Source organism: Rutilus rutilus (assembly GCF_951802725.1).
Source record: "Rutilus rutilus genome assembly, chromosome: 14".
Lineage (NCBI taxonomy): Eukaryota > Metazoa > Chordata > Actinopteri > Cypriniformes > Leuciscidae > Rutilus > Rutilus rutilus.
In genome coordinates, this window is record NC_140219.1 from 29,501,916 (window position 1) to 29,527,712 (window position 25,797).

Here is a 25,797-nt window from a genome sequence, read left to right on the forward strand (position 1 = left end):
AGCAATTTCCTATTACTTAAAGGCAGGGTCGGCAGTTTTTTTCAAAAAAAATTTTTTCACATTTTTTAAAAACTTTATTTATATACCAATACATAATTAAAATGTAAGTACTCTGAAAAAGAGAGTATAAAAATCGAGTGTCTGTAGTCCTCTCAGGGCGCAATAAACACAGCTACTTATTCCATTCACTCCCACCATAAAATATTTTTAAACATCTAAAGCGCTGATTGAATCGCGTCACGTCAGCACGAGACGGATATCTCATCAGGATTGTAAAATTACACAGTCAGTTTGGAGCGCGGCTCATTCATGAACGTGTGGATGGTGATCGCATATCAACGTATCAACGTTACTGTTGCAGATGAAAAGGTAAACTTTCAGTAAAAGAATGTTAAATGAACTAAGACTGCAAATACAACTTCCTGGACTGTGTGAGTTGAAACCTTCACAATTTCAGACACTTTAGATGTTTAAAAATATTTTGAATTTTACAGAGAATTGAAGTTTCAAGATATGAAGTTGAATGAGTTGTGAAATATTGATTCATGATGTTGAAGTTATTGATTTGAGTATTCCTTTACAATAAATTGACTGCCACAGGTTAAATGCTGGGTTTCATATTTATGGTATACGTTACAAACACGTGTAAAATGTTGAATGTCAAAGAATTTATGATTGTGTTGCATATACAATTTGACTTATTACCATTGCTGATTTTGAGTGTCTAAATTATAGATGTCTGATATGAGTAATGCATTGCTCTCTTAAGTTTGTAGACAGACAAAATGGAAGACATATTTGAGCACATGGCAGCGCAAGCAAGTCAAAAGTTAGTTCCTGATAAGGATTTAAATATTTCTAAAGAAATGCAACAGGTTAGATCAAGATCAAGTTCTCGAAAAAGAAATCATACAGAGAAAGGCCTAGAGATGCATAAACAAGAGACCAGGAAGCAAGAGAAAGCTTTTAACAAAGCTTATGACTCCTGGAAGCAGACAGCTAAGGAAACTAGGTCTAAATTGAAAGCTTTATGCACATATGAAGAGCTTGAACATATTTTAAAGGACATTCAAACTAGACATGATGTAGTCACCCAGCATTATGCTCCCTTATTGCGCAATCAAACAACAACTGCAGAGATTGTTAAAAGAGTAGATGTTTGTGCCACACTAACTGCAGAAATTTCTGATTTGGTGAGCAAACGAATAGAAACTGTTGAGCAGATCCAACAAAAAGAAGTTGTAAAGGAGAGAGTAAGGCAGATTTTAAATAAAGATGAGTATCCATCTGTCTTTGGTTACACCAACACCGATACCATCATCTCAGAATCATCACAAGCTTCAGAAAGCCTAACAACATCAGAGACCTCTTCCAGAGCTTCCAGTAAACGAGCCGACGCAGAAGCGGAACTCGCAGCCAAAGTAGAGCAAGCGAAGGCTATGCAAGAAATTCACAATTTTTAGCAAACTCTCTAAGCATAAGTCGATTACCTGTTCCAGAGCCAACGACTTTCACTGGTGATCCTTTGAAGTTCATTGATTGGAAAATGTCCTTCACAGCACTTATTGATCATAAATTAATTCCAGCAAGTGAGAAGATGTTCTACTTGAAAACCTATCTTGCTGGAGAAGCTTGAAAAGCTGTGGAAGGTTTCTTCTATAGAAATTCTGACGATGCATATCAGGGCACCTGGAAGGTCTTTGAAGAGCGGTATGGTAACCCGTTCATTGTTCAGAGAGCCTTTCGAGAAAAACTCATGAGATGGCCTAAGGTGGGAGTAAATGACCCACTTTCCTTGCGAGAATTCACTGACTTCCTACAAGGCTGTGTTGAAGCTATTCCACATGTCAAAGGTTTGGCTATTTTGAATGACTCTGAGGAAAACTATAAACTACTCAAGAAATGACCTGAGTGGATTGTACGTAAATGGAGCAAAATTGTGGTTGAAGAGTTAGACATGACTGGCGATTATCCAAGTTTTAAACGATTCGCAGAGTTCTTGCAGAAGGAATCCAAAATAGCTTGCAATCCATTCACTTCTCCACTTCTACTGAGTTCTAAGGTTTCCGATGAGAGATTTCCCAAAAGAGCCAGAGCTTTCAACACAAATGCTCAAGTTAAAGATTGAACAAGAACAGAATTCAAGATGATATCACCATGTTCTGTCTGTAAGAGTGAAAAGCATAGTATCTCTAAATGTCCTATTTTTGCAGAAAAGCCCATGGATGACAAAAGATCTTTTATTCGTGAGAATCATATCTGTTTTGGATGTCTGAGAAAGGGGCATATTTCCAAAGACTGCAAAAGACGCCATATTTGTGGCACATGTAGCTTTCGCCATCCAACTTGCTTGCATGAAGATAAAATCAAAGGGCCTGTGAATGTATCAAGAACGGGGTTCACTCCTACAGAAGTGCGCACAAATCAAGAAGTTCAAAAGGTTATGTCTCATACAGTAACACAACGTGCTTCTGCTACCTCTAGCATTGTTCCTGTTTTTATTTCAACAGTGGATGAGCCACAAAATGAGATTCTCACTTACGCTTTACTTGACACACAGAGTGATTCGACTTTTATCTTGAAAGATTTTCTTGATGAGCTCCAAGTAAGCAGTCAAGCAGTGAAGCTGAGACTTAGTACTATGACGACCACAGATACAGTCACCCCAAGTAACAAGGTTAGTGGCCTACAAGTTCGAGGACTCCAAGGTGGGAAATGTATTAAAGTACAGCAAGCCTATACTTGTGACTTTATTCCTGTGGATAAAGCTTATATTCCAACTAGAAAGACTGCGTTGCAATGGCCTCACCTCAAGCACATTGCCAATGAGTTGCCACCACTCCAGAGCTGTGATATAGGATTGTTAATTGGATATGCATGTCCGTCAGCATTAGCTCCCTTAGAGGTCATAATCGGCACTGAAAATGAGCCTTTTGCACAGAAAACAGAGCTGGGTTGGAGTATCATTGGCCTTTGTAATCCCCACCTGGACAGACAAGGAAGTCAAAGTTTCATTCATCGAGTTTCAGTGAAAGAATTATCAGTTCCATCAGCTAATGATGTCTTAAAGGTATTAGAGTCAGACTTCAATGAGAAGGGTTATGAGGATAAATATGTGTCCCAGGAAGACGTCCGTTTTATACGTCTTCTTAGTGACAACATCAAACATAAAGAAGATGGACATTTTCAACTGCCCCTTCCTTTCAAGAGCATCAGTCCTCCTTTACTACCTAATAACAAGAAGCTTGCTATGGTACGTTTGCAGCACTTGAAGAAGAAGCTGAAGTCAAATCAACAGTATTGTGATCATTATAAGGCCTTCATGGAAGAAATGTTCAGCAAGGGAGATGCAGAGATAGCTCCTGTTACATCTGATGAAGGAACAGTGTGGTATATACCACATCATGGCGTTTACCACCCTCACAAGCCAGACAAGTTGAGGGTGGTATTTGATTGTTCTGCAAAATTTTGTGGCATTTCTCTTAATGACTGGTCCAGACTTGATCAATTCTTTAGTGGGAGTACTTTGCCGGTTCAGGAAGGAAGCTGTTGCTGTGACATGTGATATCGAAAAGATGTTCCATCAATTTCACGTTCCTCCTGATAATAGAAATTACTTGAGATTCTTATGGTGGGAAAATGGAGATTTGGAAAGAGAACCCCAAGAATATAGAATGACTGTCTTTTCGGTGCCGCTTCATCTCCTGGATGTGCCAACTTTGACCTTAAATATCTTGCAGAGCAGTATAAGTTTGAGTATCCCACAGCCTCGTCATTCGTGAAGAAGAACTTTTATGTTGATGACGGCTTGATTTCTGTCCCATTGATTGAGGAAGCGAAGGAGTTGATTGTCAAAGCTCAAACTCAAACCATAAGTTTAATTCAAATGAGAATGAAGTTCTTCGTTGTGTGAATTCCTCAAAGTTGGCAATAACTACTTAACCTCTTAACCTGACTCCTGAAATAACAGGATACGTTCTTGGCATTCAGTGGTCTACGAAAGATGACACATTCAGTTTTGACATCAAACTGAAAGACCAGCCTGTAACACGTCGGGGTATTTTGTCAATTGTTGCTTCCTTGTTCGACCCTATTGGGTTTGTTGCTCCTTTCCTTTTGAAAGGAAAGTGCATTTTACAGGAGTTGTGCCGTAGAAATATTGGATGGGATGATCCTCTTCCTGATGACTTATTCCTACGGTGGGAGGAGTGGAAAAGTAGTTTTCAGGACCTGAAAGATTTCAGCATTCAAAGATGCTATCATCCGCCATCCTTTAGTAACATTGTCAGGACAGAACTGCACCATTTCTCTGATGCGAGTAACCTGGGGTATGGCGCATGTTCCTATCTTAGGTTCAAGAATGACAAAGATGAAGTACATTGTAGTCTCGTAATGGCCAAAGCTCGAGTTGCACCCACAAAGATCAAAAGCGTTCCGAGACTGGAATTGTCTGCTGCTGTAGTTTCAGCCAGAATGAGTGTTATGTTAAAGGCGGAACTGGAACTGAAGATTGATCAAGAGTTCTTTTGGACTGACTCGCAGGTTGTCCTAGCATATGTCAACAACGAAGCCAGAAGGTTTCATGTGTTTGTTGCAAATCGTGTGCAGCTAATCAGGGAAATCACAAATACACACCAGTGGTATTATGTCAATACATCTGAAAATCCTGCTGATCATGTTTCTAGAGGTCTTCTTGTCTCAGACAAATTGGATGTCAGCACCCAAATTTTTATGGGAACAAGAAGTGTGTCCGCCTTCTAATTCCTCAAATAATCTACTCGTGGGAGATCCTGAAGTCAGACTAGTTCAAGCATTAGTGACGAAGGGTGGTGTTAGTTCTGACTTTCTTGAACGATTTAATCACCTTTCTTCCTGGAGAGCTCTCATTAATGTGATTGCTAGAATAAAAAGGCTGGCCTCAAGTCAGAAATATCTTAATGACATTGTGACTGTGGAAGAGCAAGAAAAGGCATCTGAGGTTGTTATCAAGCTCGTTCAACAACAGGCTTTTTCCCAAGAGATAAGAGCAATTCAAGGAGGGAAGGTTCTTCAGAAATCAAGTGCACTTTTTCATCTCGATCCTATTTTGAAAAGTGGTCTTTTCCGAGTTGGAGGAAGATTGAAACAGTCGTCTCTTAGTGAAGAGTTCAAGCATCCAGTGATCTTGCCTAAAGACAGCCACATCACCAAACTTATTTTGACACATTACCATGCCAAAATTTGTCAAGGGAGGTATCAAACACTCATGGAACTCAGAGCAAATGGGGTTTGGGTTATTGGTGGCAGTAGATCAGTATCTAAATTGATTTACAAATGTGTACAATGTAGGAAGCTAAGACGACCAGTAGAGGAGCAGCAAATGGCTGAGCTTCCTAAAGAACGGATTGAAGTCTCTGCCCCTTTCTGTTACACTGGTATGGACTGTTTTGGCCCGTTTATCATAAAGAAGGGTCGAAAGGAGTATAAAAGATATGGTCTTCTCTTTACTTGCCTTTCTTCTCGAGCTGTCCATATCGAGATGTTGGAAGATTTGTCAACAGACATGTTCATTAATGCTCTAAGATGTTTCCTAAGCCTCCGTGGAGCTGTACGTCAACTTTATTGTGATTGTGGCACAAATTTTGTAGGAGCTAGAAATGAACTCCGAGAAGCTCTTAAAGAATGTGACGCAAAGACACTGGAGGCATTTCTTGCGGAAAATCAGAGTGAGTTTGTTTTTAATGCTGCTTCAGCTAGTCATTCTGGTGGTGTCTGGGAACGCCAAATCAGGACTGTGCGAAATGTGCTGAATGCTACGCTTTCTCAGTGCTCAGGCAGACTTGATGACTCTTCTCTCAGAACATTGTTTTACGAAGCGATGGCTATCGTTAACATTCGACCATTAACTGTAGATGGAATAAATGACCCCAAGTCACTGGAACCCATAACACCGAACCATCTTATCCTAATGAAATCTAAGATCGTTCTTCCTCCTCCTGGGAACTTTCTGAAGGAAGACATGTATGCTACAAAAAGGTGAACGAAAACTAAAGACTAAGTTAGGGCATCACTCTAAACCTTCAATCATTGAGCGACCAATTAAAAAATTAGTGGTTTTACTTGAAAGCGAATGATTCATTGATGAAGGTGACTCGTGCATTAGACAATTGGGTTAAACACAAGGTTTAAAATTTATTTTTTATTTTTTTGTATTTTGTTGTGTGTAATGTTGAAAAGGGTCATTGAAGGTTGAAATCATGTATGATATTTGTATGGATTTGTTTTGTTTTTGTGTTTATCATAACATGATTGGTGGGAGTGTAATGGCCTTCCCCTTTAATTTGTTTTGCTTGGCGTCACCACTAGATGGCGAAATACATTTATTGCATATAAGGGAAAGGAAACAGAGCAAGAGTATTTCACGTTTGTTCTTGAGCTAACAAGCTTGAGAAAATGGTTCAAACTTTAAGCTTTAGTATCCCTTTGGCAAGCAGAGCGATGTATGTTAGTTTGTTTTCTATGTATTTCTTTGGTACCATTTGTTGATTAATTTGAACAAATGTTAAATGTGTAGTGAATGTTTGTTTGCTTGTTTGTTTATATTGTGAATGTTGTTTGAGTTTATTTTGCTTTGATATTTATGTATTGTTTCTTTTATGTTTTCTTTGTAGTTTACGGTGCCACCATGCTGTGATGCAATTGTTATGGTGCTATGAAGTCAATGTGTAAACAGTGTTGTGATGCATGGAGAACATTTGCAACAAAGAATTGAGACAACGAATACTTCAGCAATGAAGTTTATTGCATCTTAAAAATAAATCGAAGGCACCCGTCGAAAACTCTGTTTCTTTTCTTCGAAGCTGAAGGGCCGCTACACCCTCCCTTCTGGGCTCCTTCCAAAGCCACGCCCCCCCAAAACACATGAACGCGCAATGCCGACCGCTCAGCTGCCAGCTGGAGGACGCGTTTGCCAGCGCAGAGCGGAGAGGAGCGCAGTGCATGTAGTGACATCATGTCAGAATCACATGTAATAAAATACCTAACTTTATCATTATGAATATAAACAACTAACATGGCTGTTAGTACTCACTATCAAGCTAGCATATCGATACTGGTAAAGTTTAAAATATATTGAGTTTGATTCGGTAACGAGCTAAGGCAAAGCTAAAAACAGGTTGCATTGATACACGTTTTCCCATTACCATCAGTTACACTGTGATGAAGGTGAATTTCGTGTAAGATTCATAACATATACGGTGTTTTGCATGTAAGAGCTTCCACGATGAAAGCACTGTTGGCTCTGATGAGGACTAACGTTACACTCCGGTGACAAGTGGCCTACCTTTCTACCTTACTAGTTCCTTTTTTTGCCTTGTTTGCCTTCGCTGACTGTATATGCAGGTACTGGGAATTTTGACTGCTCTTTCTCTGCCATAATTGTGATTCTTCCTAGCTTCCGTGCCTCTTCCTCTCCTCGAGTCAAACGGGTGCGCGCATGTGGGCAGCTCCTGCAGCAGCGGGGGTGGTAGCCATGGTAGCGAGGGAGAGTGACTTTCGCCCAACCAATCATTTCATTCGTTCCGAATGGAAATAAGTAGCTGTGTTTATTGCACCCTGAGAGGACTACAGACTTATATTTTTATATTCTCTTTTTCAGAGTACTTACATTTTAATTATGTATTGGTATATAAATAAAGTTTAAACAAATTTGGAAACATTTCTTTTAGAAAAAAACTGCCGACCCTGCCTTTAATTCTGAAAAAACTGAGATTCTGATTATTGGACAAAAAACTTCCTCAAGTAATAACCTATATTACTGTCTAACACTTGATGGCTGCTCTGTCAAGTTCTCGTCGTCGGTTAGGAACCTGGGTGTGCACTTTGATACCAATCTTTCATTTGAAAGTCACGTGTGTAGTATCTGTAAAACCGCATTTTTTCATCTTAAAAATATATATAAAATACGTCATATGCTCTCAATGAAAAATGCAGAACAATTAGTTCATGTGTTCAAGACATCAAGGCTAGATTATTGTAATGCTATTATGGGTGGTTGCACTTCACGCTTAATAAACAAACTACAGCTGGTCCAAAACGCAGCAGCTCGACTTCTTACCAGAACCAGGAAGTATGACCATATTAGCCCGGTTCTGTCAACACTGCATTGGCTCCCTATTAAACATGGACAGGCCTTAGGAGGATGATAGAGCAAGATAATTATAAGAAAGTCAGCCTTCAGTAGCATATTTTCAAATGTATTGGTGTCGTGAAAATCAAGTTATGTGAGTCAGAGATTATCTCGATAGATGACAGTGAGACCACCCCCTTTACCATGCAGTCAGTTTTTTTGCAGTTTAAAAAGCATGTCTTAAACTGGACACTAATTTGCGCTGCTCTTGATAGATAATGTTGGTCATTATGGAAATAACTTAGCTGCGTCTGTGTTCATTAATAGATCACGCACAGAACTTTTCTCTCCCATCTGCTCTTTTATGGGATTGCGCTCTCACGTTAATTTTCCCTGTTTAGTAAATCTGGTCTACGATTATGTTTTGCCTGTTTCTTTGTCCATCATACAGAAATTTACTTTCAGATCTTGTAGAACTTTTTTTTTTTTTTTTACAAAATTTGACTTTAGATTTCTTTTTGGTAATTGGAGGAATTCGAGGCAACATCACTCATGTCTTTCACGTCCGTGGTACAAATGGAAATACACCCTTAATTTAGTTCTCATTGTAAGATCATTGATGATGATGCTTGTTGCTCTTTCTGAATCACCCAATTTCTTTGAATCTCTTCTTGTTGGTGCATGACATCCATACTCATTTGTCTTTCTCTGTCTCCAGCATACATTGAGGATCTGGCCCGGAGCGTGGAGCAGAGCAGGCGTCTTATTATCATCTTGACCCCCGAGTTTGTGGCCCGACGTGGTTGGAGCATCTTCCAGTTCGAGCCACGGCTGCACAACATGCTCATGACGGGCGAAATCAAGGTGATAATGATCGAATGCTCGGACCTGCGCAGCGTCATCAACTACCAGGAAGTAGAAGACCTCAAACACACCATCCGAGTGCTGACGCTCATTAAGTGGAACGGTCCCAAAAGCAACCAGCTGAAATCCAAGTTCTGGAAGCAGGTCCGGTACGAAATGCCAGCTAAGAAAAAAGAGACTGTGTCCCGCCGACAAGTCATAGACTCGGGCGAGCAAGGGCTCTTTGGCGACCTGCAGGCCGTATCTACAGTTGCCATGACCGGGACCTCGGCGTCGCTAGTGCCGGCTCATGTTGAAATACCAGACTATAATGAGCCTGGCCACCTGCAAATGCGCCATTTCTGCCGCAACTATGAATACGAGCTGCCCACCACTGCTATAGCCACGCTCAGCGGCCGTCACATGTACTGCAGTTTGCCCATGACGCTGCTGAACGGACGTCTCACACAAAATAACATTGAGAAAGCCAAGAAAGATATTCACTTGAACAGCCCATTCGTACAGCTGTCTGGACAAGAACTTTCCAGTGATATCTGGTAGAGCACCTCGCAGCAATCATAGCCCCAAACATAGCTTTGTCTATATCATCTTTTCTTCCTTTTTATCTGCATGATTTCATCTAGTTGAGATTAGAGAAAAAAGTAAAAGAAAAAAGAAAAAAAAAAGTAAAAGAGCATAATGGTTTATCTCGCTTTCTTCCAACCTTTAGTGTTTTCATACTTTTCAGACAGATGAAGAGCTACTGAAATTGCTTTCCTACTTGAATCTTAAGGTTATTATACCATGTACAGTTATTCCATGAAACACTGCATCTGCATCTTCAAGTGAACCAACATTAAAGGTTTTATTTGACCTTATGACTTTGGTTGTTATAGCACAATAATGTAAAAACACATCATCTCTGAGCTTTAAAGAATATTATGTTCTATTTATGCAAATAAATACTATTCAAATCTAATAAGCACATTAAAATAGTTTGTAGCTAGTAAGGAGGGGAGGTATTTAAATATTTGATACAGCTTATCATTTGCCTTATTTCCTGATCGTTTGGTTTTCCTTCATCAGAGTTCTGTTTTGATTATGTTTTTCATACATTATAGGTAGATACATCTTGTTTTTATGGTTTATCTGGTACTATTGATTAAGCATTTCTGTGCTGTTATTGATCTAACAGTTTTTATCATTATCATTTTATTGAATTTGTATGCAATTTTGCCCTCTTGCTCTAGTTTAAAGAAATTGAAGGTAACTAAAATCATTGATTTCATTTTGTATACTCACAACTACTAGTATGCCATTTTACTCTTCAGATAGAGTGATATGTGAAAGAGCACAAATATCCCAGCTGTTATATAAAAAATATTCACAAACCCAATTGTCTGATTCACAGGGTTTTTGGCTTTGAATTAGCACATAAATTAGGCCCTATTTGTAATATACCTTGCAAAAAAATTATTGTTATCGAACCAACAAAATAAATCAATAAATGTATGTATGAGAAATTAAATCTGAGAGATGCCTTTTTAATTCCAGCACAAACCAGATTTTTTTTTTTTTACACTCATAAGGTGACAATGTTTAAAATGTGCATTTTTAATGAATAGTAAAAAAAAATAAACTTTTGCCAGTTTTAAAGCAAAAGCAAGCTTGTATATAGAGATCAAGCTTTGTTTTGTTTTAAGCAGAGGAAGGGGCAGCTTTTCACTTTTTACTCGTTTTCCGTGTTTCCTGTGTTTGTCCTAAGAAATCACAAGTCCTACTAAAGTAAAGGACTACCATATGAATATTAATTAGATAATATTGACGTTTCTTTGTAAATTTCCGGAGTATCTGGGAACATGAGCTTATTAATATTTAAGCTGCTAAGTTGGACTGTGATTTATTGGTTAATGCGACTGTTGTGAACGCCCACTTCCCAACATTAGCGAGTCAGTTCCAACTGCTGGCGACAGTTCCGTTATGTTATTAATATTCATGAGCTAAGCCTTCGCTATAGTAGGATTAAACACGCTGAAGATGGGCAGACATACTGTTCCTCAAACCATGATCAGTTAAGAAACTGTTATTGATAGACGAGCTCATAAAAATGGCGAGAGACTTCACTACAACAAGTCTGAGCAACATTGACCTGGCCTCGTTACGGGTAAGTACAGCACTAACGTTACTGTATTTATTTTCTTATTTCAGCAGTTTTGCATCTTTTCAACAGCAGCGATTGGTCGAGGCTCTGCACAAAGTTTGCCTCGGCGCTTAACACTTTTAGTAGCGATAAGTTGTGTTAACTTTACTGTAAATGCCATTTCAAGTAGAGAGTGGCCGTTAAATTCAGTTGTCGTGTACTTTTCTTCACTTGTCATTGTCAGTCGTAAGTTACATGATATGGGTTGAGTACATGTACATGATCGTACAATGGAATTGTGGTTAAGTAGAGTGAAAACATGGACCGTGTCTCAAATCAGGGCGAACTGCCAACTTAGATAACAGTGTGGACATCATAACTATTCAAATCGGGTAATCATTGTCTCAAACCTAGTGACTCTGATCAGTCAATCCATGTCATTTTTCATTCCAGGATCCTGCAGGGATATTTGAGCTCATCGAGGTGGTCGGGAATGGGACGTATGGACAGGTTTACAAGGTTTGTGCTGGTGTCTCTTTTCATTGCTTTGATTGTTCTTTATTTTTGGAAGTTCAAACTCACATATTTTGATAGTTATCTGTAAGAGTGCAACATTGCAGTTGTTCTAGATCAGCTTTTTGTTCTTAAAGCTCTCCGACCAGAGCAGCACTAGTTACATAAATAGTTTGTGGGAAAGTTTTGCTAATGAAACCTACAAGTGTGGTTTTGGTCTTTGACACAGTCTCTGGGTGGAGCTCACTTCCTCATGAAGGGCACAACATGCTTCACATAAATATCACATCTTTAAAGAAGCGTGTTCTGAGCCCAAACATCCTGTGCAGCAGTGGGATGTGTGACACACACATGTGTGTTTGATTCAGCTCAGGGTGGATCTGTTTCAGTTGCACAAGTCACTTGACAGCATCTTGTGAAATAAAAGCTTGAGGGATGATTTCTTCTCTTCCTTCTGGCATTCTTCAATTTGTAGGGTGTTCCCTTTTGATGTGAAGTACACATATTATTTAGGACAGCCTTTTCTGTTTCAGGGTTTGATATTGTGATTGTGACACTGCATCATATTTTTAGTACCATATACCACACATCACTTTTTCCAAGTTGTTATAAATGGTAGTGGTGGTCAATGATGGAGGTCTCTGATCTCTATAGATTAAACCCATCTAAAAAGTTATTTTTCAATCGTTTTGAATTATTGACACATTCATTTTTTTTTTGTTAAAGGTTTTGGTCCTCTAGTGGTTAAACAACAAAACTGCATGCATTTTGCAGGAGAATATTGTTTTAATAGCATGGATGCATTTTTTTTATTTATTTTTTTATAATTCAAATCCCTCAGTTCTCGCCATCTCCGAAAAGCCGAGCCTATGTTGATCCTTGGGTTATTATGAGCTCTGCCGCTTTCTCTTTTGAGTCTTTCTCGGCTGATTCCCTGGAGGTTGGAGATTTAGCAGCTTCGTGCCAACCTTTCTCGCTCATTGTGACAACTAACCTCTGCCACTCCACACCATACACGCGTGAAAGTAGACGGAGCAACTGCTCTCTATTTACAGATATGACAATGCGCAATTTCCCACGAAAACTATCCCGACAGGTCTAAAATAAACATTTATAACAGGCCTGCCGTAATGAATCAGGGTAAGACAAAATCAAGTTTTTGGAAGAAGGATTAATGTTGTATTGACTATTATTTAATTAATGACAATTATTTAATAATTTAATTTTGAATGAAAAAAAAGTTACATAGTGTACCTTTACATTTAATGTGTTATTTTTCTAAAATCATTTTCAACCTAGGAAAAGCATCCTAAATCTAGGAACCTGCTTTTGCGTCATAATATGTCATGATTTATTGCACAGCTCTCATGCCCATCATTTCCACAGCTAACTCTGTGTTTAGAGCGTTCTTACACACACACTTGTTTCATCATGTATTTCACTTATGAGGAACACAAATCCAATCACTTCTTCACTTCCTAGTGCAGGGCGTGCTTTCACTGTTACTACATCTTTAAAGTCGACATGAAACGGAAATTGCAGCCGACTTTTCTTCTTTATTGTGAGGTCATACATGAAAACTCATTGACAACGTTTACATGTGCACCAATGTGATTATTTATAATAATCAGAGTAAGGTTTTAAGATGTTTACATGACACAAGCAGAACTCTTCAATCCAGTTTAAATGCAATTTTCATTATTCTGATTATTCGCTAGTAACATGATAATACCACACTCAGATAGGCATACAGTAGGCATGTTAGCGGCCATTGTTTTAATCTATTCACATAATTAAAAATACATTTTTATGGACGTACTGGATATTATTCGGTGCCGTGATGAACATCTAAATGCCGGGCTTTCCTACGCTACTGTATGGATGAAGATACGGAGCGGAGTTGTGTTGACAGAGTTTAGCGATTTGGAGAACTAGAGAGAACTTAAGAATAATGTCACAGAGTTAGCCTAATTTATGAAGTTGTGTGAACAACACACTGCATCCGTGTAGAACCGAGCACATGCAAACTTTGGTCAGAGCGGTAATAATGAAATTAAGGTGTTTGCATGCCTGTTTATTCCGATTAAAATCGGCGTATGCCACATAGTGTAATGCGAAAATGGTAACTACGATTATGAGCTTAATTGCATTAGTTTGATCGAAGTATTGCGTTTACATGAGGTAAAGTTGAATCGTAACATTGCCAAAATCCCATTATAATCGCATTATGTAAACGCACTCTTTGTCTTTTGGTGAAATTTGTTCTGACGTTGAAATAGGCCATTCACCTGATTCATATTTGAAATGTGAGGTTGATCAATTTCTAAACCATATATTGGTATTGTCAAAACTTGAAATGTTGTTTTTACAGTCGATTTATGGTTTAGGATGTTGCCATAGACCAGGGGCCTTATTACAGTTTTAGACACTGGTAAAACACAGTCCGAAACAATATATTGTTTTTAAGAAAGACTTTAAGATCCTTTTCACCACAGTTCCTCCTGAGCTCTAATGTGGATCAGTTTTCACAGCTTTTCAATACTGTTTTAAAGGAATTACTGGAGAACTGTATAATCCAGTCGTCACCCTTTTTAGACAGCACTTCCTGTTTGTGTCCCAGTTCACAGGCATCCTTGAGAACACGAGGAAATCCCCTCAGACAGGAATATCATCTGAAACCTGCAAACATGTTCTGCTCAAATCTCAGTTGGACCTATAGGCTAATTCGTTTTGTTTCACACTCCTAATGTGCAAAACATGGGAGTAGTTACACACCAAAGTTTAATACTTGATGTTCGGTTCGTTCCAACAGCCATTATTGGAAACACTACTACTAATGAGGAGACATTAGCCACTTGTCGGGCCAGTGCGAGCCAGGGCTAAAAATGTGCCAGCTGGGGCCAATATCCTCGGACCTCAAGTTGCAAGGCTAAATCAAGCTGTTTCCACTGTCGGGCCAGTGGCCATGCAGCGCTACCCTAACCTGACCTGACCTGACCTGAGTCATGCATCTAGCAGTTAGAACGTAATGATAACAGATACACTTTCAAGCAAAATAATCATATTCAAGTATTTAACATAAGTTATGTAACGCACACAATACTGCACAAATTATAGCGATCACGAAGAAGTAGGTCTTCGCTCTCTCTGACCCATACGCATACAAATCTGGGCCAATATGAACTAACACAGTAAGGTGGATATATAGTATACCGCACCCCATCAGTTATATTTGGTTCTATACTGCCACCTGTTGGTACAGTTGTGCAACTTAGAGAAGATTAAGTCGTGAAACCAAGAATACAACTTTTGTTATCTTGAGATCACGAGAAAATTAAGTCATAATCATGAGAAAACAAGAAAGAAAAAGATAAAATAATCCACGTTTGCAAATCCTGCGCCGAAATTGCAACTGATTTACCAATGAAACCACAGTGAAATGTACCTCACACAAATAAATAATGCTCAACTGAGACATTCACAATGTTGAAAATAAATAACCACATTCCTAGCATTATAATGTTATTTGTAGTCTATCCTGTTCTTCTCTAACATGGCAATAACAGGCCAGTGGACGGGGCCAAAATTGCAATGATGAAGTAGGCGTTGATTTTCATCTGCAGAGGCGGTCTTTCACCTGTCTATTAGGCACATCCCACAATGAGTCGTTATTTTGGCTTGGTTACAATAAAAGCTGTCTTTGGACTAACAAGAAATGGAAGTTTTCAGTTCTGAAACTTACTGGATATTCTTATAGTATGATGATGTCTTATATGTCAAAAGCTCAAGGAAAATTTGAATTCATAACTTTTATTGTTATGAAGCGACAAGAATACTTTTTGTGCTGCAAAAAAACAAAATAAAGACTTTATTCAACAATTTCTTCTCTTCCGTGCCAGTCTCTGACGTGTGATGCTGACGCAGTAGTGACCCAGTGAAAGCTGGCCAATACTGAGCCGGCATTCTGGCGTAGAACGGAAGCGCTGTACTGTGTTTACAACGTGAACAGCATCAGAGACTGACACGGAAGAGAAGTTGTTGTTGAATAAAGTCGTTATTTTTGTTTGTTTTTTTGCACACAAAATGTATTCTCGTCGTATCATAAAGTTAAAGTTGAACCACTGTAGTCACATGGACTATTTAACGATGTCTTCACTTCCTTTCTGGGCCTTGAAAGTGGGAATGACATTGCTGTCTATAATGGGTCAGAAACCTCTCAGTTTTCATCAGAAATATCTTAATTTGTGTTCCGAAGATGAACGAAGATCTTACGGGTTTGGAACGACATGAGGATGATTAATGATATAATAAAATTTTTTGGTTGAACTAGCCTAACCCTTTAAAGACTTAAGATTCCAGCATCGATATTTGACCAATGTTCTACAATAAAAAAAACTGTTACAGTGACAGTAATGTATTCATTTGTGATAGGAGTGCACATCAATCTTGCTGAATCAAACTGGTACGTACCATTTCACATAAAAAGAGAACACAGACTAGGCTACCTTTTCGGTTGCACCAGCTTCCATTTATTTGCGATCACAAGAATGCACAAAAAACTCCACTATACTCACTATACTCTCGAGAAGAAAACAGGAGTTATGAGTTATACGAGTTAACTAGAGTGCATGTTTTAAAAAAAAAATTATGACATGTGGATGCATTAGTCCGGTATCAACAAAGGCACAGGGAAGAGACAGATAAAACATGAAACCAAAAAATACACAATTATAATTATATATGTTTTGTTTAAGTTTTTCAATAGTTTCTGGTATTTTCCATATGTATTTATTATCGCAATGGTTAGCATAGCTTTTAGCATCGCAAAGAAATATATTTCTACCTCATACGCTGATCAGAATCCTCATCGGATCCCAAGGAAGTTATTTCAAACACTGGTGTCTGAAAGTGAGTTTTGAGCAGAAAATTGTTTAAAATGTCTTAAATGTTGAAGTTAGCTTGTAGCCTGATATAATAACATGGGAAATGAGCATTGGTGTTGACCCTTTCCAGACTCAGGTAAACTCCTTTGTTCATGACCACTTCTCAAGCCCCCGTTGGCCCGCTTTGGACCAAGGTATTCGGCGGGCCAAAAACCCCTGCCCGCTGGCCCAGAGGAAGCCCTGATGAGGCCCGATCATGGCCCAGAAGTGACAGGGGAAACACGACTATTGCTGTCCTGTTTCCAGAATGGTTTTCTTTTAGTTCCTCTTTTAAACATGGCGTTCGGCAGGATGAGTCATTGAGGCAGTTTCCTGTCCCTAATTTGCGCTGGAGTATGTGTGTCTGGGCCATGACACAGCAGCTCTCAAAGTGCTCGAATGCTGATTTCCAAACAGTGACTGATCCTATGAACTACATCATGCTTGGTGTTCAGTTGTCCCTGTGCTGACCGACCCATTTACACTGAATTTACTTGCCTCAACATACATGCCTGGAAGTTTAGTTTGCCTAGTACTAGTACACTGTCCTGCAGAGTTTAGCTCTAACCACTTACCAGTAATTTTCTAGTAACTCTGAAGACATTGACTAGCTTGTTACGGTGTGTTTGATTAGGGTTGGACCTAAACTCAGCAGGACAGTGGCCGACCAGGACCAGATTTGAGGAACCCTGGGCTTGTAAGATCTTGATGAGCTGATTTAGGTGTGTTAAATTTGGGTTAAAGCTAAACTCTGCAGGACAGTGGCAGGATTGGACACCCCTGTCTTAAAGGGATAGTTCAACCAAAATAGTCAATTCTGTCATCATTTACACATCATCATGTCGTTCCAACCCAGTATGACTTATTTCTTTCGCGAAACATAAAAGACATTTTTTTTTTTATACAGTGGATATCAATGGTCACCAAACGGATTCTTCTGTCAATTTTTTAATTTTTTTTGTGTTCTGCAGAAGAAAGTCATACAGGTTTGGAACGATATCACACTGTGGCGCTGTGAAGTGTAATCCACAAAAGTGCGAGATACGGGATGAAAAAGATAAGAGAATCTTGAATGAATACAGGAAATCAACTAGCCTAGACATTAACCCTCTGGGGTCGACAAACGTCTGTACGTTCTCTCCCATTTTTTCCTGATAACAGCGGAAATAACTTAAAATACTCCATCATTTTTGTTCAGATAAGAGTGATACATCATTCAAAACTGTAAAGGGTCTACTTTTATTTGTGTACACTCACAATAACAACAAAACTTAGTGCTTTTGTAAAATAAAGAAAACAAACGGGGTGTGCTTTCTGCTGTCTCTCTCTGTCTCCATGAACTTTCTGAAACGTGTCACAAAAATGAACTGAAACTCAGCGTATATTTGCCACACAGACATGAAAACATTTTTATAGAAAGCTTGGTTTTTTAAATGAAGTCAAACGAAAACAAATATTCTCTGATTATGTAATCCGTATGAAACCAACGAGAGGTACAGTCTTCCCTGTCTAAGATCAGTATCTGTACTGTGACCAAACCCATGAGCAGCGCAGGCTATTTATATGGAAATCAGAACATCACCTCGATTAAAAAAAAACATCAAGCTTCATCCAATTCCTCTGCTTTTTATCATTTTTGGAGGAAGACTCGCTGAGGAATTCTGGTATTTGCATCACATTATATTGATAACTCGGCAGACAAATAAAACACACTGAAATGTGCATATTGTCACTGAACACTTTGACTAAAAATGTAGATTGTAGACAAAATGTAGACAAAAATCATATAAAAGTAAAGTGCATTAAGTAAACAATTTATAAACCTGAAATATAAATAAGAATATGTATTTTGTAAATAAAAAATTAAGTGCATTAAGTAAACATTCATTAAAAACTGAAGCAGTATGCTAAATAGTCTGTATTCAGCTTAATATTCAATAATATTTTCGATCTGAACTGAGCTGGATGATGACATCACTGTTTTCTCCAGAGCTGCTGTATAGATAAATTAATAACTAAGGATTTTTACAACCAAAATGAACCATCACTGAACTTACTTAAACTGGACTATGACACTATTTTCTTCTAGATCTGCTGTAAAGCCTAAACAAATGTTGTGGCATTATTTTCCTGTTATCACTGTAAAGCTTTGAAACAATCTGTATTGTAAAAAGTGCTACAGTATATAAATAAAGGTAACTTGACTTGACTATGCTCTACTATGCTGTAAACTTTTTTTATAGATATTTGGTAGCTCATAATAACTCATCTGTGAGTTGAGATCACATAGTGTTCACCATATGCCTGAAGCCGGGGTTTTCAACCACACTATACAATGTAGAAATCCTTACAAATCCTAAGCTTGTTGGTGGTATTATCCAGTGTAGTTTGCCTTGAATCAACAGGTTTCGGCTGAGGTTGCAGTACGGCCATTTCATCTGCGTGCCGTCTTGTTAATTGATAACGCAAGTTGGTTGTGTTTACTGAATATTTTAGTGTAGCCTGTCAAAGCCCTGAGTATTCCCTGACTTATTTTTAAAACCAAAGTGTGGCCATTCTTGCTCCCGCTTACTTATGAGACATTGACATTTACATTTAAATCCGTTTAAAAGAGATTATTTAAGGTTGGAATATCGATACACTATCGTAAAAAAAAAAAATTGTTATTTTTGCACAGCCCCTATGCATCTCCTTAACACCTGCCATAAGTGACAAGATCACTTATACTGGACAATTTTTGCACTTTGTTTCATATCAAAGTAACAAATCACAAAGCTTATTCTGATTTAATGGAGAGACACACTACATATTTAAATGCATCTGATTTAAAACCACATTCGGAAATATGGCTGGGTTGAAAATATTGATTCTTGAGATTTAAGATTCAATGTTGGTTCATCTGAGAATTGATTCAAATCAAGAAATCAATATTTTCAACCCAACCATATTTCCGAATGTGGTTTTAAATCAGATGCATTTAAATATGTACATCTGATTCCCCTTATTATCCTTGTACTGTGACCGATTGATTGATCGTCAACATTTCGCATGTGTAAGTACAGCAGCCAGATAACTATCTAATGTCCCACACTACTATCTGATACCCATAGTGGCTGTAAAAAAAAAAAGAGATTTTCTTTTTCTTGTCAGTATTGCTGTTTGATTATCATTCTGTTGTTGACATAATAGACAGCAGCATGTCTGTCGGGCTACATTTACACTGCTAGATCTAATGCACACATGCCATATTTTGTCCCATGCGTCTATATTAACTCAAGACATAACTGACATTCACTTCTATAAATATCTACATAGAGATGAATAATTGAGACACAACTGTGCTTGTGTTTCTTGGTAAAATGGGAGGGTGTCAGCTGTTGCTGAAACCATATTTTGTAAGAATCACGGAGAAACTGCTAATCATTTCCAGTAACTAGGCACTTCGCAGTACTTTTTTTTTTTTTTAACAAAGTGATTTTGACCTGTCCCAATTTCTTTCTGTCACCAAATAAAACATAGCCTACAACAATCTCATATTTGTTTTATAATCTAATAAAATAAATTGTGGTAATAATAATAATAATAATCTAATTTTAATATTGTTTTTATTTAAAACATAATATTTAACAGTGCCCCACATAATGTGTGAATTTTTTTTTGCTCCTATTGCAAAAAATGTGACATTTCTTGAAATTGTTACACATTAGATGTTGCATCCTTTCTACTACATGCAGGAAGTCAAGTTATGTCACCTTCATTTATATAGCGCTTTACACAATACAGATTCTTTTCAAAGCAGCTTTACATTGTTAAACATGAAAATTATGATTCAGAATGAAATTCTGCTGTAAAGCAGCTCTAAAAAGACAATAGTGAACAGTCAGTATTCAGCTGAAATCAGTCAACAGCTTTAATAACTGTGTAATCAGTTAAAGAATGAGTTCACTTCATCTATGAAGCAGCTCTGGAGAAAACAGTGATGTCATCATCCAGCTCAGGTCCGTTCTCACCGTAATTTAGAGATATTCTTTTGCTTTTGTAACTCTTATGAGAGCAGTGTCAGTACTATGATACGATCTAAATCCTGACTGCAATACAACTTTAAATCTTATCTTTTTTCCGTACATGATTAGAATGTATCTTGTTTAAATTTTCTTTCTTTTCTGAGAAAAAATAATAATGGCTACCCATCCATTTTTACCACAATTTACAGAAGACTGGGTGTCTAAACTTTAATTCAGTGTAACAATAGGCTAGTTTAAATGCAAAAAAATCTTGTCATGCATATTTTGAACAACAACCATTTGATGGCATTAAAATACTCTATTTAAGGGTCACAGTGCAGCCCCCATTTACTAATTAATTGTAATTTTAAATTGTTATACTTTATACGGTTATTGGTCCGTCGCATATTAAAATAACGTACACCTTCATTAAACCCAAAACATAGCCTACCTGAAAAGCAAATGTGACATAAAAATGCAATTTCTGAAGCAACCATACCATTTTAGCTTGATTCTAGTCGTCTTTGAGCTCTTTTGTCTTGACTCGTGTTTCACGGGATTCGTACCAGCTGAGCTACCGAGCAAGAAAAGCCAAACATGTGGAGCTGGTTATGTGATGCAAACTACAAAGTATCCGTTGACAAATCATGCACTACGGTAAAAAGTGTTTTATGGTCCTAAAATAATATTTTGCAAAGAGCCACATAAAAAGAAGTCTCTATTAATCCACAATCTGCCCCTAATCATAATTGTGTATGAAAAGGATTAAATGATCTTGCTGTTTTAATGCCTCTAGTGTTCATTTCTTTTAGAAACTGCAGCGATATGTACAGTATTGGTACGTATTTCGCTTTTGCAGAAATGTTGCCTCAGGTACTTTTTTCAATGAGCCTGTGAAAAATATGCTTACAGCTTTCTTGAATTTTGTCCGATGGCCATGCATTTCACATTGTTCTATAATATGTTTTTCAGCTATTTTTTTTTATTTAAAAAAACTACTTTTTCGAACAAGACCAAAGTTTGTCCAATTATCACCAAATTTCACACAGATCATCATTAGACCATGCTGGCAAAAAGTTATTTAAAACTTAAAGCTCTTAAACTGTTTGTCAAAGTTGATAAGAAGGGTTGATATTAATTATAATTAAGTCGCAGCATAATATTTTATGCAGTATCTTGGCAACTCGACTGCACTTCATATGTCAAATCGTGAGCATGTTCTGATGCTCCCTGCCATCCTTGCTTAGCTGGTCATTTTGCTTATGACGTGCCTGCACGAAATAATTACTGCTTAAACTATATTTATGAATTTAGCTATATATTCAGCAGGATGGGTACTTTGGGTGACATAGGGAGAAATAAGAAACCAGAAATAAGCTATTATTCTGTCAACTGCAATCCTCAATACCTTTCTCTTCTCCTTGCTAAGAGTGCCGCTCAAGCTACTGGGTCTGCATTTACTGTTTGGCAGTGCCTAGCAACTCTCTCTTTGTTTGTGGGCATTTAAAATGAATCAATAACGTATGTATTGAATTTAATACAATAAAAAAATTACTAAAATATATATAATTATACATTTTAACACAGTATTTAACATTCCTAATTTATCTGAACTAAAACAAGATGCTAAAATTGTTATCCATACAGTGATACTGTCATTCATTATAGTGGAAGACACTGTGGTGAAACAGAATTACATCAAATAACAAAAACATTATCCTTCAGCTTATATTACAGGCTATCAACTGGCCACCTATGTCAAACAGTGAGCTTAACCAGTAAGTTAATCACAATTATTCACAACATATACTTATTTTTCAAAAGATCTAACAATTAAAGTTTTTTTTTTTGTTGTTGTTGGCATTTCACTTATTACCAAATATTTAAGAGTACAAAATCCTGGTTATTTCAATACTTAAGAAAACTATTAAGACATAGGCTAGTCCTTTTATTAGATCACAGCCAACACTTATTTGAGTATTCCAAGAAAACATATATATTTTGTAACTTGGTAATTTATATGTTAATTTAAAAATGTAATGTTAAAATCAAAGTGCGGACCATTACACAGAATGACAGTTTTGCAGTTTGGAATATTATTTCATCCCATATTTTGGCATTTTATTTTAACAAAAGTTATTTGAAACATTTAAGTAGATACTTACATGTAATATGTTTTCTATGTATAAAAAAAATTACATTTGTAAAATTAATTGCGGACACAAAAATGGGGACGTCTCGTCTTTGACCCAGATCCAGATACCATTTCTCTTTTAAGAAGGAACAAAATTTTGTTAGGATAGACCTACTTTTCAACAGAAAAGGGAGATTTGAGGTTGGTCTGTATTTAACTAGCCTAATCAAGTTGTGTGTGTTTTTTTATTTTTTTATTTATTTTTTTATGAGAGGCTTAATAACAGCCAGGTGAAAGTTTTTGGGACATATCCTAAACAAAGATGAATTAATGATATTAAGAAGAGGATCTATGACCTCTGGATGCATCTCTTTTAATAACGTAGTCGGTATAGGATCTAACATACATGTTGTTGATTTTGATTATTTTTTAAAGAAGTTTTAGAATTTAGACAATTCTTCCTTTCCTGTTGCAAAGGATGAATGGAATTGTTCCTCAGGGAGTCTATAGTGTACCGCCTGATGTGATACTGTAGTAGAAGGTTGCATGGTTATAATTTTCTTTATGATAGTATCAATCTTGCAAATATAGGAATTCATAAAGTCATTACTGCTGTGCTCTTGGGAAATATCTGCACCTGTTGATGCTTTATTTTATTTTTTGTTAATTTAGTAACTTTATCAAATATATACCTTGGGTTGTGTTTGTTTCCTTCTAAATGGGTTGAAAAGTAAGCAGATCTAACAGTTTTTAAGGCCTTTCTGTTGGAAGAAATACTTCCATTTCCCAGGCTGCTCTCTCCGAGTGTGATCGTACCACAGCGTCAGACTGTTCTCCTTAATCTCCTTTAAGTGTAAAGGAGCAACTGTGTCTAAATTGCTATAAAAGAGAGAGTTCATAGTTTCTGTAAGCTATCAGATATTCTGTGGAGTTGAGACAAATCAGGAAAATTATTTACAATGCAGTCTTTAAGTGGTAGTACTAGAAGTGATAGGTCTAACATATTTGTAACACAGAGTCTGCTTTGCAGCCTTGGCTAAATTAAGTTTACACAAGACTAGATAATGATCTGAGATGTCATCGCTCTGCTGCAGAATTTCAACGGCATCAACATTGATTCCGTGTGATAATATTTGATCTGGAGTATGATTATGAAAATTAGTAAGTCCTGAAACGTGTTGTCTAGCTCCAATGGAGTTCAGAATGTCTTTAAATGCCAATCCCAATGCATATTTTTCATTATCTACATGTATATTAAAATCACCAACAATTAGGACTTTATCTGCAGCCAGTACTAACTCTGATAGAAAGTCAGCAAATTCTTTGATAAAGTCTGTATGGTGCCCTGGTGGCCTGTATACAGTAGCCAGCACAAATCTCAAACGTGATTTATCATTTACACTATATATGGTTACATTAAGCACCAATTATATTTGAAACTAGACTTCTTAGTAATTCTGAAGATATTACTATAAATTACAGCAACACCTCCCCCTTTGCCTTTCAGACGAGGTTCATGTTTATAACCGTAATCTTGCGGGAGTGGTCTAATTTAAAGTATTGTAATCTTCTGGTTTTAGCCAGATTTCTGTCAGACACAGCGCATCTAGATTATGATCTGTGATTATTTCTTTTACAATAAGTGCTTTTGTAGTAAGGGATCGAATATTCAGCAAACCAAGCTTTATCATTTGTTCATCTGTATTATATCTGTTTTTTATTTGTTGAACATCAATTAAATTATTACCCTCGGTAGATTTTTTTACTAGTTCAGGGAACAGATGGTCACTATAAGGTGAAAGAGTCTCTCTGTGATGGGATTAGAGATGCACCGATTGATCGGCTGGTGACCGGAATTGGCCGATTTTCACGTGATCGGCCGTGACCGGCGACCGGCCGGTCAGTCTGACAAATGCCGATTTTATGCCGGTCAAATGCACTCGGGCGGCGCATGATTAACATCGCGCAACATCAGCATCACACGTGCACACGGAACACACATGTAGGAAACCTCGTGAATTGGGTCCGTTCAGACCGGAAGCGCAAATTTTTTTTCGCCGTGCATGTTAATCAATGAGTGCATTCACAACGGGAGCAGGAGCCGCGCGTGAGCGTCAAGCAGGAGCGTCGCGAGCAGTGAAGCGCGTGTTTCGGCGCTGAGTCTATTTGCTGCACTGCTCACGCTCAATTAAAGGGAAAGCACACTTTTGATGGACAAAATACCCTAAATAGGGTTTCACAAAAAAAGTGCCCAAAATGCACAGAATTTGCATGTTTTAACAAGAACTGGAGAAATGACAGAAAAGAAGACTAATATTTATAGAAAATGTACCCATTTAAACTTGTTTTATTATTCAGTTTGTACAAGTGATTGCAATAGGCCTGTGTGTGTGTGTGTGTCTGTGTGTGTGCTTTGAGAAATATCTTTTTACTGCAAGGCTATATTTATTTTATTTTTTTATTTATATATTATTTTATTGCCATTCCCTGTTTTCATACAGACGTTTAGTTTGCTAAATACATATATAAAAAAATGATTGGATATTGAATGTGAAAAGGAAATGGTTCTTCCATAACACACTGCACTTTAGATGTGTGTGAATTGGCCACACCTGGAGTAATTTATATAGTTCTATTTTATAGCGTTTATCTGTTCAAAAAAATATGTATTATGCAAATTGTAAAATGTTCTATTACAGAAAAGATATCAAATAAATATTTCTGTGTGCTGTAAAGTGGTTAGAAAAAATGAAATCGGAATCGGCTAAAATCGGTATCGGCAGGTCAAACTTAATGAAAACCGGAAATCGGAATCGGCCCAGAAAATTGTAATCGGTGCATCTCTAGATGGGATTTATCTGACCTCAGTGACGTGAGACAGACGGTCGCTTTAGCCAGTCTGTCTGCTTCCTGACCTGAGCCCCAGTTAGTCAAGGTTCAACTCTAAAGGCCCCTTCACACAAAGAACGATAACTATAAAGATATTGATATTAGCGTCCACACCAGCAGATGATATTGTACGGTTTATTTTAAGAGCGTGCTTTTTTTTTATCATTCATCAGCTGGATAGAATCATTTTGAAAGTGATTCTAACAATATCGTTTCTCTGTGCTGTGGTGTGAATCTGCTATTCT

General features: G+C 37.5%; 2 protein-coding genes across 4 annotated transcripts in view; both read left to right on the top strand.

Annotated features, from left to right (window-relative positions):
* il1rapl2 (interleukin 1 receptor accessory protein-like 2) overlaps positions 1-10,468 on the top strand; it is a 450,518-nt gene extending 440,050 nt beyond the window's left edge. Inside the window, exon 11 of the mRNA XM_084430937.1 lies at positions 8,826-10,468. Within this exon, the coding sequence (XP_084287063.1) occupies positions 8,826-9,511 (686 nt within the window). The 3' untranslated portion in view covers positions 9,512-10,468. The remainder of the gene's footprint in view (positions 1-8,825) is intronic.
* Positions 10,469-10,959: 491 nt separating this feature from the next.
* Positions 10,960-25,797, top strand: part of LOC311304076 (traf2 and NCK-interacting protein kinase) — a 64,687-nt gene continuing 49,849 nt past the window's right edge. For all 3 annotated transcript variants that reach the window (XM_084430939.1, XM_084430941.1, XM_084430940.1), the window contains exons 1-2: positions 10,960-11,114; positions 11,544-11,609. In XM_084430939.1, coding sequence (XP_084287065.1) covers positions 11,058-11,114; positions 11,544-11,609 — 123 coding nt within the window. In that variant the 5' untranslated portion in view covers positions 10,960-11,057. The remainder of the gene's footprint in view (positions 11,115-11,543; positions 11,610-25,797) is intronic.